Here is a 17,482-nt window from a genome sequence, read left to right as displayed (position 1 = left end):
GCGCTTGGACCTGGCCATTGGGTAGCGGTTAGTGTCCGCCCTCACTGCAGATCACCGGCTTGGGTCGGCCAGATCCAATCCCAGGTTACAAAGGCAACTGCCCCACAGTATTTCAGCTGTGAAATTATCCATAGCAGAGCAACTTTTTGGACGTAAAACAAAAATCAATTTAATTATTTGTCCAATGAAGCCATATGCATTTTAGGATACCTTAGCATAATTTTATGCTTTCATAATTAACTTAAAATGATGCCTCCCTTAACCCTCATAATTTCATTTTATTACACTAATAAACAGTGAAAACTACAGCCTTTGGTTTAACTTTCCAAAGAATCAGGTAGGATGTCTGCCAATGCATCATGGATAACAGTATCTTTATACCTCAGGTATTCAATCTGAATATTTTCCCTGTTTCTCCCTATTTACATCATTTGGTTTCAAAGATAATTAATCTTTACCTCCCAGGCTAACCTGTGAGAAAGTGACAGAAATCTATCGATATATCAAACCAAGGAGTGTGTTTTTTTGTTTGTTTTTGTTTTTTAAACATATTTTATTGATTTTTTTACAGAGAGAAAGGGAGAGGGATAGAGAGTTTGAAACATCAATGAGAGAGAAACATTGATCAGCTGCCTCCTGCACACCCTCTCTTGGGGATGTGCCCCCAACCAAGGTACATATCCTTGACCGGAATAGAATCTAGGACCCTTTGGTCCTCAGGCCGACTCTATCCACTGAGCCAAACTAGTTAGGGCCCTTCAAACCAAGGTTTTAAAGTCACTAAAGCATTCTGATGATTTTTTTCTGAAAGGCCTCATTCTTATGTTCTGAGATCATAAGAATGTTAAATTTCCAAAACCTTGAAAATCACATTCTAGCTTTGCAACTACTGCACTTATATTTTCTCACTTGTGTGCACACATTTTGAAGTTAAGCAGGGCAAGTGTCATCCCCATTTCAAAAATCAAGGGCCCACGATTAGTGAATAACTCATGAAACCAAATTCACCTTCTGTCACCAACAGGACACTTTCCCCTATGCACATTCCAAAGCGGCAGACCGTTCACACCACACAAGGGCAAACGCGGAGAAACGCACACCTCTGGGCACCGCATTGCTCTTCAGGAGCGGGGAGGTGAGCAACGGTCCCTGACATCAAAACAGGGGGGCATGGGAAGACATCTATGTGATGGCAAATCTTTTTCAATGTCTATTCCAAATGCCATTCCAATTACTCCAGTGACTGGAAACACCCCACTTCCATGAATAGCTTGTAATCATGTGGGCAGCCAAACTGTGATTATAATCAGGAATTGGGGGCCGTATTTCCACAGAGCAAGAGCCAGTCAGCTTCTCCCAGAGCTGAGATAACGTACACAGAGCGCAGGCTGTGGCCCAGAGTCACAAAGTGCAGGACAGCTCACTACAAACTGTGGTCTGAAGTTCAGGTAACAACAGTGAAATGTTTACCCGAGTCTGATATATACACATATCTATATTCCTTCCCCCTTGAAGATTTATTGATTTCAGAGAGGAAGGGAAAAGGAGAGAAATACAAACATCAATGATGAGAGAATCATTGATTGGCTACCTCCTGCATGCCTGCTACTGGGGATTGAGCCAGAAACTCAGGCATGTGCCCTGACCAGGAATCAAACTGTGACCTCCTGGTTGATAGGTAGATGCTCAACCATGGAGCCATGCTGGCTGAGCTATTTTCCTTCCTTTAATAGCTACATCCTGTCCAGTAGAATGCCCAACGTATGGGGCTGCACTTTCAAAACTTACCTAAAAAATGCAAGATATTAATAGATATTCTACCAAAAATTTTCCTTGCTTAAATTATTTAGGAGAACAAGGCTTACTTTTTTTTCTTTCAATACTTATGAATCTGAGAGGCCCACATATAGACTTTGTTTAGCACCACAGTTTCACTACCACTGTATGCTGAGTACTTCTGGAATAGGAGGACAGGGCAACGTTGTGCTAGAAAGTAAATGTGAACCTGCAGGAAACTTCTGGATTAGACAGCAAGGCTCTGGCTCCTGTTTCCAGCCCTGCCTTACCCTGGCTGGATAACCTTGGCTAAATGATTTCATTTTCTTTGGGCTTCAGTTTATGTCTTAATCCAGGTTTATTCTACTTCTAAAATTCATGATTCCATCAAAAAAGAAACAGTATAAATGCTCAGCCAGTGTGGCTCAGTTGGACGAGTCCCATCTCATGAACCAGGAGGTCACGGTTCTATTCCCGGTCAGAGGGTGTTTCTATCTTCCTCTCTCTCTCCCTTCCTCTCTCTCAAAAATCAATAAAAAACTAAATTTTTAAAAAAATGAAACAGTCTCCGTCTACATAAAGTTCCCGTGTAGCTGGAAACTTAAATCTGAATCTTCAAATTCATTCCAAGCATGATTTGCTGTTCACTCATTCTGAAAACTGCTATAGTCCATGTTTTCCCCCAAAGGATGTCATGTGGACAAGCATATCATAGTTTTAATATGGTCCCGTTAAAATGCACTTGTTTTCAAAGCCACGGAATTTTCATAACTTACCTATTCCAATAATTTGAAATTTCAAGTAAGTCTCTAGGACAGTGGTCGGCAAACTCATTAGTCAACCTAGCCATATATCTATCAACTGTACAATGACTGAAATTTCTTTTGAGAGACAAAATTTTTAAACTTAAACTTCTTCTAATGCCACTTCTTCAAAATAGAGTTGCCCTTGCCAAAACTGGTTTGGCTCAGTGGTAGAGCTTTGGCCTGCAGACTAAAAGGTCCCAGGTTCGATTCTGGTCAAGGGCATGTACCTTGGTTGAGGGCATGTCCCCAGTGGGGGATGTGCAGGAGGCAGCTGATCAATGTTTCTAACTCTCTATCCCTCTCTCTTCCACTCTGTGAAAAATCAATAAAATATAATTTTTTAAAAATAGACTCGCTCAGGCCATGGTATTTTGTGGAAGAACCACACTCAAGGGGCCAAAGAGCTGCATGTGGCTCGAGAGCTGAGGGTAGGACACTCTTGCATTTCTCTAGGACATTACCAAAGGAATTAAGTAACTTAACACACAATCTGGGTGAATACACCTTATGCAGAAGTATGGACAGAGGACTGTGTGGGTAAGAAAAATCTGGAAAGCCAGCCACCGGCGGCCTGGCTAACCCTAAAGGATAGCATGTAGAGCAAAGGTTCCTTCTCACAGGAAAGCTACGCTCTATCACATCCCTTCGCTTCCAAGAGCTGACCATTCACCTCCAGTTCCCCCAATGAAAGGTCACTAACAGAGTGTAAGATTCTCAATGACAATTTTTGACATGGAAAGTGTATTTAGGTAGTTCAAAGACAGCCAACCGAAACAGGTGTCAAACATAAAGATTCAAGTCTATCACATGACCACTTATTGACTTGCTAACAACCTGGAACTAGAAAAAATACCTCTTTCGATTTTTCCTCTTTGGTAAATCTTCCAAATTTCTCTATCATTTCAGCCACAAATATAACATCCATCTTGTCAGAGAAGTTGGCTGCTTCCACGGTGTACGCCAGCAACTGCCTGGCTGTGGCCACGGCGTTGGTGATATTGAGTGGCATCTACATGGAAAGGTAAGAAGAGGCAGCACTTAGCACGTGGATGAACACAATTTTGGACATTTTTTTTTTTTCATTTCGTAATATTGCATGGCAGTCACATTGCATCATTTGCTCACCATGACCTCCTTCACATGCTTCTTCAAACCTTAGAAAATGCAATTCTAGTGCAAAGGATCCTGAGTGCAATGTTTTGAAAACTTGGAAAGAAATATAATTAATACACCAAACTCCATCAGGTAAAAACATACTGCACTGTCTCTTGGCCTCGGCTTATCCAAATCCTACACAAATGCAACCCCAGTTGCTTAGTGAACGCTTTCCTGAGAATCCCAGCTGTGAGGACCAATGCCTCCCCACACGGGAGAATGAACCACTGACTTACTTGTCTGTGTCTCCACGCACTAACTGCCAGGGACCGTTTACATTTATGTATTTATTAACTTAAACGTGACTCAGCACCGACCACTGCAAAAAGGGTATAACAGTTTACCCGGTGCTAAGGATCATAAGAAAATGTGTAACAGAAACTATCTTCCAGCAGCTGATAGCTTGGTTTGGTTTAAAAAGACACATAGAACCCTGGCTGGGTGGCTCAGTTGGTTGGAGCATGGTCCAGTATATCAAAAAGTTGCAGGTTCAATCCTCAGTTGAGGAGTACACGGGAGGCAACCAATCAAAGTTTCTCTATCACAAAGATTCCCCCTCCCCCTCTTCCTCTCTCTCTCTCTCTCTCTTTCTAATCAATAAAAACATATTCTCAGGAGAGGATAAAAAAGAAAGGTGCATAGAAGGACAGGGAATGGCACCTGAGTGGTACAGGAATGACAAGGGGTCACTTGTGACAAAGGGACTACAGAAAGGAACCCAGGAGTTGGCCACCCGGTGGATGGGAAGGATGGTTGGGATTCTGTCTGGTGGACAGAGATGACAAAGGTATTCAAACAAAGACTCAAGGTCAGGTGGTAACAGGAGAGAAAGAGTGATGCCACAGAGGGCCTGGATTATCCGTTGGGAAGACGAGACCTTATTCCAAAAAACAGATCAGTCAACTGAAGTATTATCCCCAAGTCCCTATGATTTATTTACATGTAAAAGAGAGATCTTATGTAAATGATTTGAACACCGTGCTTCCTCAGCAACCTCAGCAAACCCCGAAGGCTTTCCCGTTACCTGGTTAAACATATAAAGGACTCTAGTGACATCGTTTGCATACTGGCAGCGAGAGTAATCGTCATCTGCCCAGAAGCCACCGCGGTCACATCGGCGCCACGCCTTCCTCTCGTCCTGCGAGCTCCCCGGATAGATCCCGCTGCCGTGGGTATTCCGCGTGCACTGCAGGTGGGCAGTGATGCCCGCCAACGTCCTGGGCCACCTGGGCACACGAGGGCAAAACAGTGTAAGAAACCCGCACAGCCACAGAGTAGGGGAACCCAGGATGAGAACATGCCACATACAGTCGTAGGGGGGGGGAAATCAAGAAGAAGCAGCAAACAAAACTCCTTTAAGATTAAAGATCCAGTCCAGCTAGTGTAGCTCAGTGACTGAGTGTCAACCTAGGAATCGGGAAGTCACAGTTCAATTCCTGCCCAGAGCACATGCCCGGATTGCGGGCTCAATCCCCAGGGACGGGCGTACAGGAGGCAGCCGATCAATGATTCTCTCTCATCATTGATGATTCTATCTCTCTCCATTCTCCTCTGAAATCAATAAAAAATAATAAATAAATATATGTATTTATTATATATTAAAAAATATATAATATATTATATATTAAAAAAATAAAGACCCAAATTATTTTTTAAAGGTAAATATGGCCTAAACAGTTTAAAGCTTATAGCCAGGTATATTTTAATAGCATAACAGAATAGGATATTTTCATAAAATATTCTAAATGTTGCTATAAACACAGGGAAACTGTATCTTGTGCAGCAAAAACGAAAAATGATGCAACGAAGTGTTTTTGCGTTTGTTTTTAATTACTGTTAAGATATCGTGGGTTGATATCACAGTATATGAGGTCAGAGTCTTCTCCAGGATAACGAGAATGCGTCCTTTTGCAGAAACAGAGCTAGTATACGCTCAGACCAGAGTTCCCATGGCAGGGCCAGGACTGCTGCCCCTAATGAGGCCTGCATGCCACACTGACCCCCCTCAGTGGCATCTAGGAATTTGGAATCGGGAGAGTGCCCGGGAACCGTTAGCTGGTGAGGGCAGCTCACTGTGGCTAGACTGCTGGCACAAGCTGATGGGTTATGCAGAACACCTGCTTTCTTCCTGGGAGTCAAACTTTCTGTGCCTACATGACCAGCAGTGAGAACTCTGGGTGCTGAGCCTCCACTGGGCCTCCCGGGGCAGAATCACTGCTAGAGATTGTTGCCTTTTCATGGCTGGAGAAGGAGTAGGCTCTGCCTCCATCACCACAATACACCTGAGCTGTCACTGCAAGGAGGTGATGAGTCCTGCAGTCCTTCCAGCAAAGGTCTGCACTTGGGGTGAGGGGGAGGGGTCTTGAGGCCCCCAACAAAGTATGAATCCGCATTTGTCTGGGAGAAGCCCCTCCCTATGCAAGTACCAGGTCTCACAAACTGGGCTAGGCAAACCTTTGTTATCTGAGCTCCCTTTCTCTAAAACCGGCAATGAAATTGAGCAGTTAATAAAAGTTAAAGCTGACGGGCAACATAGGAACTGCTAAATTATACCTGTCACAACAAAACATAATTCATCACCAAAATTTGCATAAATAGATCAAGCAACACTAAACTAAATTCTTAGGAATGCAGTGCAAGTTTAAATGCATAATACCGTAAGGCATGTCAAAAGATGAGTAATTCATTAATCAGCTGAATGATTAGATTCCTCTTCTATTTTTAAAAATATAAAACACCCAAACACTGTAAGTAAAAATGGAAAATCCACCATAAACAGAAAATATATTACAATTATTTAATGAAACATTTTGAATATAACAAAATTAACAAATGTTACCTATTTTACTTAAGGTACACAATGTATTTCAGATGAACAGTTGATCCATATAAAAGACTAATCCACTAGCAATAATAAGTGCTGACTTCCACATATTCATGAGAAGGAGAATTAAAACAAGATAATTTTTAAAAAAGCAATGAAGAACTAGCAGAGCTAATGATGCTGCTTGGACTTGAAAGACTAACACCAAAGGATTTCTTATCCTTAAAAATTGGGCTGCACACCCACAGACCGCAATGATACCAATCACACACAATACAAACTGGCATTCACAATCTTCACACTGCTTTTAAAAGCAACAAATTTCCCGGCATTTATAGGCACTACAAACTTATAATTAAAATCTTGAACATAAAGAACATTGGGTAAATAATAAATTTAAGGATGTCTTCAAGCAACTTTTTTTTTTAACATAAAGAGAGTCTAAGGTAAAGGTTGTTACCTCTTACAAATTCTAAACTTTCTAAAAAACAAACAAAAAAACTAACACAATGTTTATCGGGAAATTTAATTTGCAGTCTTTCAGTCGTTCTGCTTATGTTAACTGAGTCCAATACCAAATGGCTCCCAAGTTTCAGGCCACCCAATAGCTTTCATTTCCAAAGATGTACCTATTGGCAATCATAAATGCCAATTACCATATACTCAGGTCAAGGAGAATTAAAAAAAGTAAAAAAGAAAAAGGAACAAGAAATAAACACAAATCCAATTTCCTCCTCCACTTCTTTCTTCTGGCAGCTAAGCTGGAAGAACCAAATAGGGGAGGGAAATATAGATGTGTTTCTCCTAATTCTGGTTCCACTTAACTGCCAGTAGTTAAAAGTGACTTAGCAATATAAAACCTTCCCAAGTTTGGTGGGGGTGGGGGGAAAGATACTATTAGTTTGAATTCTGTACTTTAGAATTTCCAAAATGTTTCTCTACTATAGCAATAGTTCTTAACTTTTTCAATAAAACCACTTGTTAAAAAATGAACATTTCTGGTTCTACCTTTAGGACTCATAAATCAACAGATTTGAGAAAAAGTTCAGACCATTTATATATATATATATTTTATCTCTATAAATGATTCTTAAATCACTGTTCTTCTAAAGTACAGTCCTCAGATATATAAGGATATATACAGGTACTAGTAGCCCTAACCATGAACCTGTGTGCCAGCAGCTTGCTGCTGCCCTCCAGTAGCTCTCTGCCCACTGCTCCACCCTCCTGTAGCTCCTCTCCCTCCCCCCATAGCTTGCTGCCCTGCCCCCTCCTGTAGCTCTCCACCGCCTGCTTGCAGCTCGCTGCCCCACCCTCCTGCTGATCCTTGATCCACTTGTTACACAGTCAGTAATTATGCTTCACAGTATAATGACCATTTGCATATAACATCTTTATTATATAGGATAGGTATAGGTATAGATATAAGTATAGGTATAGCTATAGAATAGGTATAGGTATAGGATAGTTATAGGTATAGGTATAGGCATAGGCTAGGTATAGGTATAGGTATAGGCATAGGCTAGTTATAGGTATAGGTATGGGTGGATATAGATATATTCTCCATTTAGATATATGAATACATATACATTTCTGCAACATTCTTACTGAAAATAGGAGACAAATCATGTGCCTTCGAGGATAAGAAGGGACATGGGGCGAGTCACTTCACCCACTGACCTGAAGTCACCTTTGTTGTTTACCACCCTCTCGGGAGGACAGTACTGCGCAGAGCTTTCTAGCACAACAATATCCACAGTCCGTGTGTTGTTTCCGCGCTTGGTCTGGACGTGACAGCCCCAATTTCCAGTTGATCCAGCCTGAATATTAGAAATGGTTAGGGCACTGCATGAAGAAAGATTTTAAAAAGAGAGAAAATATGGTCAGGCAAACAGGGAAACAACCTGGGCTTCTATCACTCATTTAGCAAATATGCCCGAATGCAAATTGCGGGCCATGCGCTTGTTAGATTAAAACCAATTTTAAAAATGTCCCTCCACTGAAGCACTTGAGCAGCAAGTCAGGACAAGCAGGTTAAGAGACTTAAATGCGATGGCAAGGGCGAGAACAGAAGCAGGAGTAAGGTGCAATGGTGTATAATGTCTGAGACCTCTTCCAGAGAAAGGGAGAGCAGGGCACAGCAGGAAGAGGGATCAGCAAGTGCAAAGGCAGAAACATCCTGGCACATTCCAAAGCAAAACCAACATCTACCTTCCCACTGATTTTACGGGAAAGATTCACGCATGAACAAAGAAAATTCGTATTTTAAAATATGTAACTAAGAAAACATGTAGGGTAAAATATTCTTTGGAAGAAGGGTTATGCAAGAAATAACTTGCTAAGTCTCTAAAAAGAGGTAGTAAATCACTAATGGTTTAACAAAAGGAGCTTCTACATAAAAGTCTACTTTAATTTCCAAAACGGCTATATATCTCAACAGTTATCAGGAAATTTGACTTGCAAGATGAAGTCACAATTCTCTCATATAAAACCTATTCATTAAAGAGCAAATGTCAGAGCATTTAATTAACCTTTACTCCCCACCCCCACAGGACAAATTAGGCTTTGCTTCCAAGTAGACACAAATGATAAGTAATCAGACATAAAGGATCATTGAAGTAACTTACAAAATTATGACCTGGAGTTTAACACACATGTTCCCAGCCTCCTAAGTCATCAATGGCTACACAACAACAAACTTTCTAATGAAGACTTTGAGGCACTGTTATTCTGAATCAAAGACAACGCTGATCCTCTTTACTGTCAGTAAATAAATCAATATACTGTAATTAATAGATTCCCAGATAAAGGGACACAAATGAGTCTGGCATTCAAGTTAAGTAACCGGAAAATTCATCAAACTTTCTATTCATGTGATTCTACTGAACTAGGAAGAAGTGTATAAAAAAAATCGGCAATGAAAATCATTCTAGGATCCAATAGGTCCTCAAACCTTGTTGGTTCACAGCCCTTTCACTGACTAGATAACTTTCTCATGGCAAAGGTTCCAGTTATCAAGTTAAATCTCCAAGCTGAGCATCTAAGTCCTAACAATGTTGTAGCCACTTGGAAAAATACTTCACATCAATTTGGAAGAAACTTTTCATTCTTAAATAACAACTATATCTAAGGGCCTGTGTGTACCTGTTGGGCATTATACAATTAATCAAACATCAGATACAGATCAGAGAACGATAAACTTATTTGTTGTTCCACAATGATTTTTCACTTGGTACTTGCTTTGTAGCCAAGTAATCAACAAAAACCCTACATCCCAAAGTCTGACACTAGCAAAAGGAACTCAGCTTGACTTAATGGTGACACCATAACTGCCTAGAGCTTGTAACTGCGTGGTGTCTGACAAAGGTCGAGTATTGCTATTCTTCCTCAGAAACTTACCCGAGGCAACATAAACACATAGACACATATGGTGTCCTGAGTACCTTACACCCATGCTGGGAGCTATGGTATTAATATACTTTGTAAGTATTTCTTAAGGTAACTTTTAGCCGTAACTTCAATGTCTAAAGCCAATTACCAGAATAAAATTTTCAGGCATCCTCAAGGCAGCCCACTTGGAATGTAAGGAAAAAAAAGAAAGAAAAAAAAGGCAGCTTCAATTTCATCTTTGAGGAAAACTAGAAATTCTCAGTCTTACCAATCAAGGATCAATGACATGAGGAAACCAATGAAGAATGAACAGGTGTCTCAGGGACCAAATCAATAACCATATTTTATTTTCCTACAACTCCTATTCATCTGAGCTAACCATGGGTAAAGGGGTTCTCGGTCATCATATGAAAGATTTTCACTTTAGCCAAGTATCCCTGCCAACAAAAAAATTAGGCAAGGTTGCTATCCTTAGCATATTTCTGTATTTCCAGAAAGAATTTCAATTAAGATATGATTTGTAAAAATAAATTGGTCATATTAATCTAGTTACTTTACAGTCATGGAGATTAAGGGTTCCACATTTATCAAAGTTGTTTTCTTTAGAAAAATATTTTTAAAACTCTACCGTTGTATATACACCAATTTTGGTCCATTCATATAATCACTGCTTAAAATGCACAACTGATGCCTTTGAACTTATGTATACATGTATGAAATGTGAAAACAACGTGGCAGCCAGTCTTCTCACTGGGACTAACCTACTGCTTCTAACAAAGGAACTCTGCTTCTGCGAAAGACAGCTCCTACCAGACCATCCTCCCTGCAGTTTAGTTACAAGCTCTCGACAAACAACAAAAGGACAACTCTCTGAATACACTGACTGATACAACGCAAACAGAAACCAGAGAGGAGCCTACACTAGGAAGAAGGGATTGGACCTAGGGAATAATCATAAAAATTGTTTTAAATGGCTTCTGTCCAAGGACAGGCCCTTCTCAAATAGAAATTCACAGTCTGACGTGTTGAGAAATCACAGGATGGAGGTAGAAAAGAGCCTGGCCATAAGCCCAAATGTCTGCATATAAAATCTATCCAGATCTCTAACTGACCCCACACCTACTACACACAGATAGGGCCGATGCACGCAGGAATCAGCTGCTGCCCAGCACAGAAAGGAGTTTGAATTCAGCCAAGCTAACTGCATGAGGAAACAAAAAAAATCAGCTCCCTTCACATGAACAGAACAAAATTCAGAGTCAGGGGTCAAACTTTTTCTTCAAAGGCCAAAAATCAAAAGTGAGGATGTTATATATGCACTTATTTAACAATTAAAACTATAACCATTTAAAATTATTCTTAGATCACATACCCAGCAGGCCAGACTTAGCCCAGAAGTTATATGTGAGTGACTTTTCTACAGTGAATCATTTGCAATGTTCAGGAAATAATCCAACATTACTAGATATATAAATAATATATATTTTTAAATAGAAAAATATAAGCCATAGTCAAAAGAAAACTAGTCAGTGATGATCCCAAGATGACCCAGATGTTAAAAATGCCTGGCAAGGATTTAAAAGCATCTGCTAGAAATATGTTAAAAGACATAAATGAAAATATGCTTCTAATAATCAGATAGGAAATCTCAGTGGAGAATCAAATTATAAAATACAATAGTCTAACCCACAATTCCAACACATGAATTTCAACTAAGAGAACCTTCAGCTTCTGATATAATGTTTTCATGTCACTTCTGTGGGTCTGTTGTGATACTACCCTCGAGTGACCCAGCAGAGTTTGGAAACTGCAGATTTACTCTTTAAAATTCAAGCAAAATTCTTAAATTCCTACTAAGAAATTGATAGGAAGGAAAGAAGGAGTCAAAGAGAGAGAGAGAGAGAATCCAATGTCTACAGATAAAGATTTTACTCAAGCAAAATATATGGTGAGCAATAATATCAAATATATGTCTACTCTACTTTTTACACTTTAAAAAGTTCATTTGAATTAAGTATGATATTTTGGTGCTCACACCAGCCATGGGGTTAATAGGACAGATGATATATTAATTTATACCAGTAGGGTAGAGAAAGGAAGTATCTTAAATTTAGCATCATAAAACAGTGAAAATCAGGTGATTCCTAAAAGTGAAACACTGAGCTTAGCAGCGGGAATTGGATAAAAATTAAGTTTGACACTTAAAGTTTACAGCATTCCTCCTAAAACTTTAAACAAAATGTTTCTAATTTTTCAACAGTGTTTCTCTTTTATCTTATACCCACTACCCCCTACCCCTGAAAAATAAAACTGGATGGAAAGATAGCAATTTAATTTTAGAAGATGAGTAACAATCAGGAAAATAGATGTCTGCATTTTTAAATGCAAGAAGATGAAATATTGATTCAAACTCCAACTAAACATTACAATTCTCAAACAATAAATCAAATTCACAGAAACAGTTTCTGAGTTTAAAAAAGTTTACCTTGCAATCAATGAGCAGTTGTGAATCATATTCTTCTCAACAAAGATACCTTGCGATTCATCAGTTTCAACGATCCGCCCATCCTGATACCATAACACTTGCATGTCCTGGTCAATATAGGAAGCCATACACTGGAAGGGAAGGCTGTCCCCTTCAAACACGACTTGACGGTGAGATGGAGTCATGTAGAAAGAAGGTAACTCAAGGGGAGGATCTAGAGAGAGTAAAACAAACTCAGTAAACAAATACAATGCTATATGCAGGCTCCAGAATGAAAAGGTATGGAAATTCTAATTAAAACTTTAAGAATGGAAAACCAAACATGCCTCAATAATGACACTTTAATACTAGCAGAAGCAAGACTGCTCCTGAGATAAGTGGGTCCTAGATGAAAACAAATTTGGCAAAATTAAAATGAAACCATTTTGTAATCAGTTCTGACATTTAGAGTGGTTCCTTCTGGTGGTATCACATGACTATGAGATGACCATAGAAGCAGGTTTAAAAGAACAAATTGGAGCCCTAGTCAGGTTGGCTCAGTGGATAGAGTGTTGGGCCTCAGAATGAAGGGTCCTGGGTTCAATTCTAGTCAAGGACACGTACCTAGGTGGCAGTATACTCGCTGGCCCTGGTAGGGGTGTTTGCAGGAGGCAATGTGCCACTCTCACAGCCATTTTTTTCTCTGTCTCTCCCCCCTCCTCCCTTCACTCTCTCTAAAAATCAATGAAAAATATCCTCGGGTGAGGATTAACAGAAATCCTATCTAATAAAAGAGTAATATGCAAATTGACCATCACTCCAACACACAAGATGGCTGCCCCCATGTGGTCAAAGATGGCTGCTCCCATGTGGACACAAGATGGTCACCAGCAGGGGAGGGCAGTTGGGAGGGACCAGGCCTGCAAGGGAGGGCAGTTGTGGGAGGCGATCAAGCTTAAGGGGGGGGGGGGGCAGTTAGGGGTAACCAGGCCAGCAGAGGAGGGAAGTTGGGTGCAACCGGGCCTTCCGGCAATGGAAGTTGACGGGGACCTAGGCCTGCAAAGGAGGGCAGTTGGGGGGGATCAGGCCTGCAGGGGAGGGCAATTAGGGGTGACCAGGTCTGCAGGGCAGGGCAGTTAGGAGCAAACAGGCTGGCAGGGGAGCAGTTAGGCATCAATCAGGCTGGTAGGCAGAAGTGGTTAAGGACAATCAGGAAATATTGATTCAAACTCCAACTAAACATTACAATTCTCAAACAATAAATCAAATTCACAGAAACAGCAGGCAGACAAGCAGTTGGGAGCCAGCAATCCCAGATTGGAGAGGGTGCAAGCTGGGCTGAGGGACACACACACACACCCTGCACAAATTTCGTGCACTGGGCCTCTAGTAATTAAATAAATAAGTAAGTAAATAAGTAATCCATATATATAAAAGCCTAAGCAACCTGCCAAACGGCCAGTAGCTATGAAGCTATGACGTGCACTGCCGAGCTGCAGTGACTTGGCAGCTGCAGTCCTCAGGTGACACACCTGGAACCAGAAAGAAGGGAGTCCAATTCTGGGGTGCATTACCCAAGAACCGCCCTCTCAAATCCAGGACCCCTTGGGGGATTTTGGGGGCCAGGCCGAGGGATCAGTGCACTGGGCCTCTAATAATAAGTAAAAGAACAAACTGTAAAATGATACTTAAATCTGGAGAAGGGAAATGGTGATTTAAAAAAATGCTGATATAGATACAATTTAAAAATACTTTCTGGAGACTGTATTATCGTTGATTAAACCATTGGTTTCTGGTTATAAAAGTAATGCATACTCATTGCAGAAAATTTAGAACATTTAAAGAGAAAGGAGGGAAAATCTTTTAAGATTCCACATATTATAATCACATTTTAAGAGCTAATATATTTCCTTTCATTCAGAAAAACAAAAGGGAGAAATTTTAATTATATATGAAAAAAAATGTATGCAAAAATCATGGGCTCATTAAAAGCCTTTAAAATACTTGGTCCATTGTCTGACACAACAATTCTACTTTTAGTAGTCTACCCAAAAGAAAAATTGCATGTATGCAAAAATGTATGGGAGGAAATTAATCCTTGTGCTGTTTATGGAGTGAGAAATTATTAACAAACTAAATATGCAGTAATAAGGAAGTTGTCAAGTTATAGCTACTTTTATATAATGGATTTGTATGTGTCTATTTTATATGATGAGGAAATAAGTTTATATGATTTCAGGTTAAAAAAGGTTACAAGAGTATGAAAATATGCTATTTTGGTCAAAGCCTAGGAAAAAGGTGCAGAAGATAATACACCAACGCATCTCTGGGAGTGATAAAAATGTACCATGGGTTTTGTTCTTTTGATTCTTTTCGTTTTTTTTTTCTTTCTTTATTGAGGTATAATTAACAAATAAAGTTATAAAATATTTCAAGTGTACATCATGATGATTTGACATACATATATATTATTTATTTTCATTAAATCTTAATGCTTTTCCAAAGAGCACATTTCATTTCATCTGTGAAACAACAATAAAAATGATAATAAAGAGAAAATGAAAAAAAATAGTGATAGGATTATTTCCAAACACAAAGACTAAGTCAAAATCTCCTCCTATCATCTTAAGGATTGTTTTTTGTTTGATGTGTGTTTTTGTTTTTTCATTTAACACACATTTCTTAGGAATAAACCTTTACATACAGAATTACTAGATGAAAATGTATCAACTACTTAAGAACACTGATGCGATTTGCCAAACTATACTTAAAAAAGCTGTATCAATTCACACCCCCACCAACAAATAATGATTACATCCTGAGATTTTATTACTATCCACAAATCCCTAATTTGTCAATTGACAGAAAATCTGAAGTTCTGTGCTACCCTTTAAAATTGGTTTTCAGCCGAAACCGGTTTGGCTCAGTGGATAAAGTGTCGGCCTGATTCTGGTAGGGGGCATGTACCTTGGTTGTGGGCACATCCCCAGTGGGGGGTGTGCAGGAGGCAGCTGATCGATGATTCTCTCTCATCGATGTTTCTAGCTCTCTAACCCTCTCTCTTCTTTTCTGTAAAAAAATCAATAAAATATATTTAAAAATAAATAAAGCTGTTCAGAGCCTAAGAATCTTAAATACCAACCGAGCCGACTTAATTGTTGGCATCAACGAAATACTACTGAACCCATGAAGATTAATGGTGGCATTCAGTTCCATCAACACGTAAAGGGAATTTCACAGTCTGTCAAGGAAAACATGGTGGCAGGTAAGTTACAGTAATTGCTCTGTGTTCTCTTCCCCGCTTACCACATGTCAGCAGCTCCTGCTTCACGCCCGTGACCGGCTGGGCCTGCAGGGACTTGGGGTAAACGCACCGCGTGTCCCGCACAGTGATGTTCCTCTCCTTCACCCAGCGATGCATCCACAGGATGTTACAATCACATAGAAGATACTCGGTCTGAAATTCTCTGTGGCAACCACAATACAGATTAGAGATTACGGTGACTAAAAGGAAACAGAACTTTGGTCGGATGTTGGCTTAGGCTCTGGACGGTGTGTCCACCTTCACCACGCCCATGACTTCTGCCATCCACTGGAGATGGTCTCCCCTCCAGGGATATAGAGTGCAGAGGGTCTGGGGACTCACGCTGCTGCTTTCAACCCAAATTGCTACTTGAACAAAATCTATGCATCAGCCCTCACCTATGCAATAAGCTCCATAAACCCAGGGTTTTGGAATACCAAAGCCCCATCATTTTTGCCTATTAAAGGCTTACCAATTCATGTTTTTAATTTTATTTTTTCTATTTTTTAAAAAATATATATTTTATTGATTTTTTTTACAGAGAGGAAGAGAGAGGGATAGAGAGTTAGAAACATCCATCAGAGAGAAACATTGATCAGCTGCCTCTTGCACACCCCCTACTGGGGAAGTGCCCACAACCAAGGTACATGCTGTTGACCAGAATCAAACCTCGGACCTTTCAGTCCGCAGGCCAATGCTATCCACTGAGCAAAACTGGCTTCGGCCCAATTAATCTTAAAACATGTAGCCCTAATATTGCTTCTTGAAGCTGCTCCATTTTTCCCAGCCATCACCTCCATGTTCTTGGCTAAATGCCTGCCAACTGTTGTGTTAATTTAGGCAACATAAAGTAATATATGATTGTTTCACATGGTCATACTCATAGGGCAGGAGAGAAACACCTCCAAGGATGGGGTCTGTTTCTGACACTTTTGGCTATGTGCCAAGGGATACTGTAATCACTTACAAATGTGAGGGATTCAGACTCAAACCCATCAAAAAGATATGACATCATACTGGATATGAAAGAGAACAGAAAATTATCTTTTTTTAAAAAAATACATTTTTATTGATTTCAGAGAAGGGAGTGGAAAAGAGATAAAAAACATCAATGATGGGAGAGAATCATTGATTGGCTGCCTCCTGCACAACCCCCTGGGGATGGAGCCTGCAACCTGGGTATGTGTCCTGACCTTGAATCAAACCGTGACCTGCAGGTACACTGGTTGACATTTAACCACTGAGCCTAGCCAGCCAGGCAAGAATCATTTTCATCTGTGGCAAGAAAGTGTTGTAATTTGGCATTTGGATGTAAGAAACCAAGAGAGGACATATTTAGCTTGTATATTAGTGCAATAGTTTCTTGAGTCTGTTTATACAAAGCACTAGATATCCATGAGCCATGAGTCTCACTAAGTCCAGCTAATAAAATTTGTCCCCTGCTAACCTAGAGGGCATTATGTAACAGGGAACACAATGTAAATATAACTAAGAGAGTGTGCCACATGGTCTGTACAAATAAAACGACACCGTGAAAAGAGCAAATATAACCACTTGTGCTTCCAACACAGACTGTGCGCTGGAACAGGCTGCATCTCAGGGCTGGCAATAAAAATGGGGGGGGGGAGGGGGAAACAAAAGCAAAGAGAAAGTAATTTTAAAGAAGTATCCAAAGGATGACTGGACTGGTTTCTAATTCCTAAGTGCCAGTCTCTGGTCACTTTCTGAAACGACCAAGTGAAAACACTGGTAATTTAACCCAA

The 17,482-nt window shown here is 40.1% G+C and overlaps 1 protein-coding gene across 3 annotated transcripts in view; it reads right to left on the bottom strand.

Moving 5' to 3' along the window:
• Window positions 1-17,482, bottom strand: part of ADGRA3 (adhesion G protein-coupled receptor A3) — a 109,011-nt gene that overhangs the window by 46,922 nt on the left and 44,607 nt on the right. For all 3 annotated transcript variants that reach the window (XM_036419524.2, XM_045573675.1, XM_036419532.2), the window contains 5 exons: window positions 15,722-15,882; window positions 12,437-12,650; window positions 8,242-8,406; window positions 4,762-4,963; window positions 3,436-3,591 (listed from right to left, as the gene is read on the bottom strand). In XM_036419524.2, coding sequence (XP_036275417.2) covers window positions 3,436-3,591; window positions 4,762-4,963; window positions 8,242-8,406; window positions 12,437-12,650; window positions 15,722-15,882 — 898 coding nt within the window. The remainder of the gene's footprint in view (window positions 1-3,435; window positions 3,592-4,761; window positions 4,964-8,241; window positions 8,407-12,436; window positions 12,651-15,721; window positions 15,883-17,482) is intronic.

Source organism: Pipistrellus kuhlii, unplaced genomic scaffold (genome assembly GCF_014108245.1).
Source record: "Pipistrellus kuhlii isolate mPipKuh1 unplaced genomic scaffold, mPipKuh1.p scaffold_m20_p_1, whole genome shotgun sequence".
In the NCBI taxonomy this organism is placed as follows: domain Eukaryota; kingdom Metazoa; phylum Chordata; class Mammalia; order Chiroptera; family Vespertilionidae; genus Pipistrellus; species Pipistrellus kuhlii.
The sequence above is the reverse complement of the archived record's forward strand: the minus strand, read 5'-3'. Positions and strand labels throughout refer to the sequence as shown.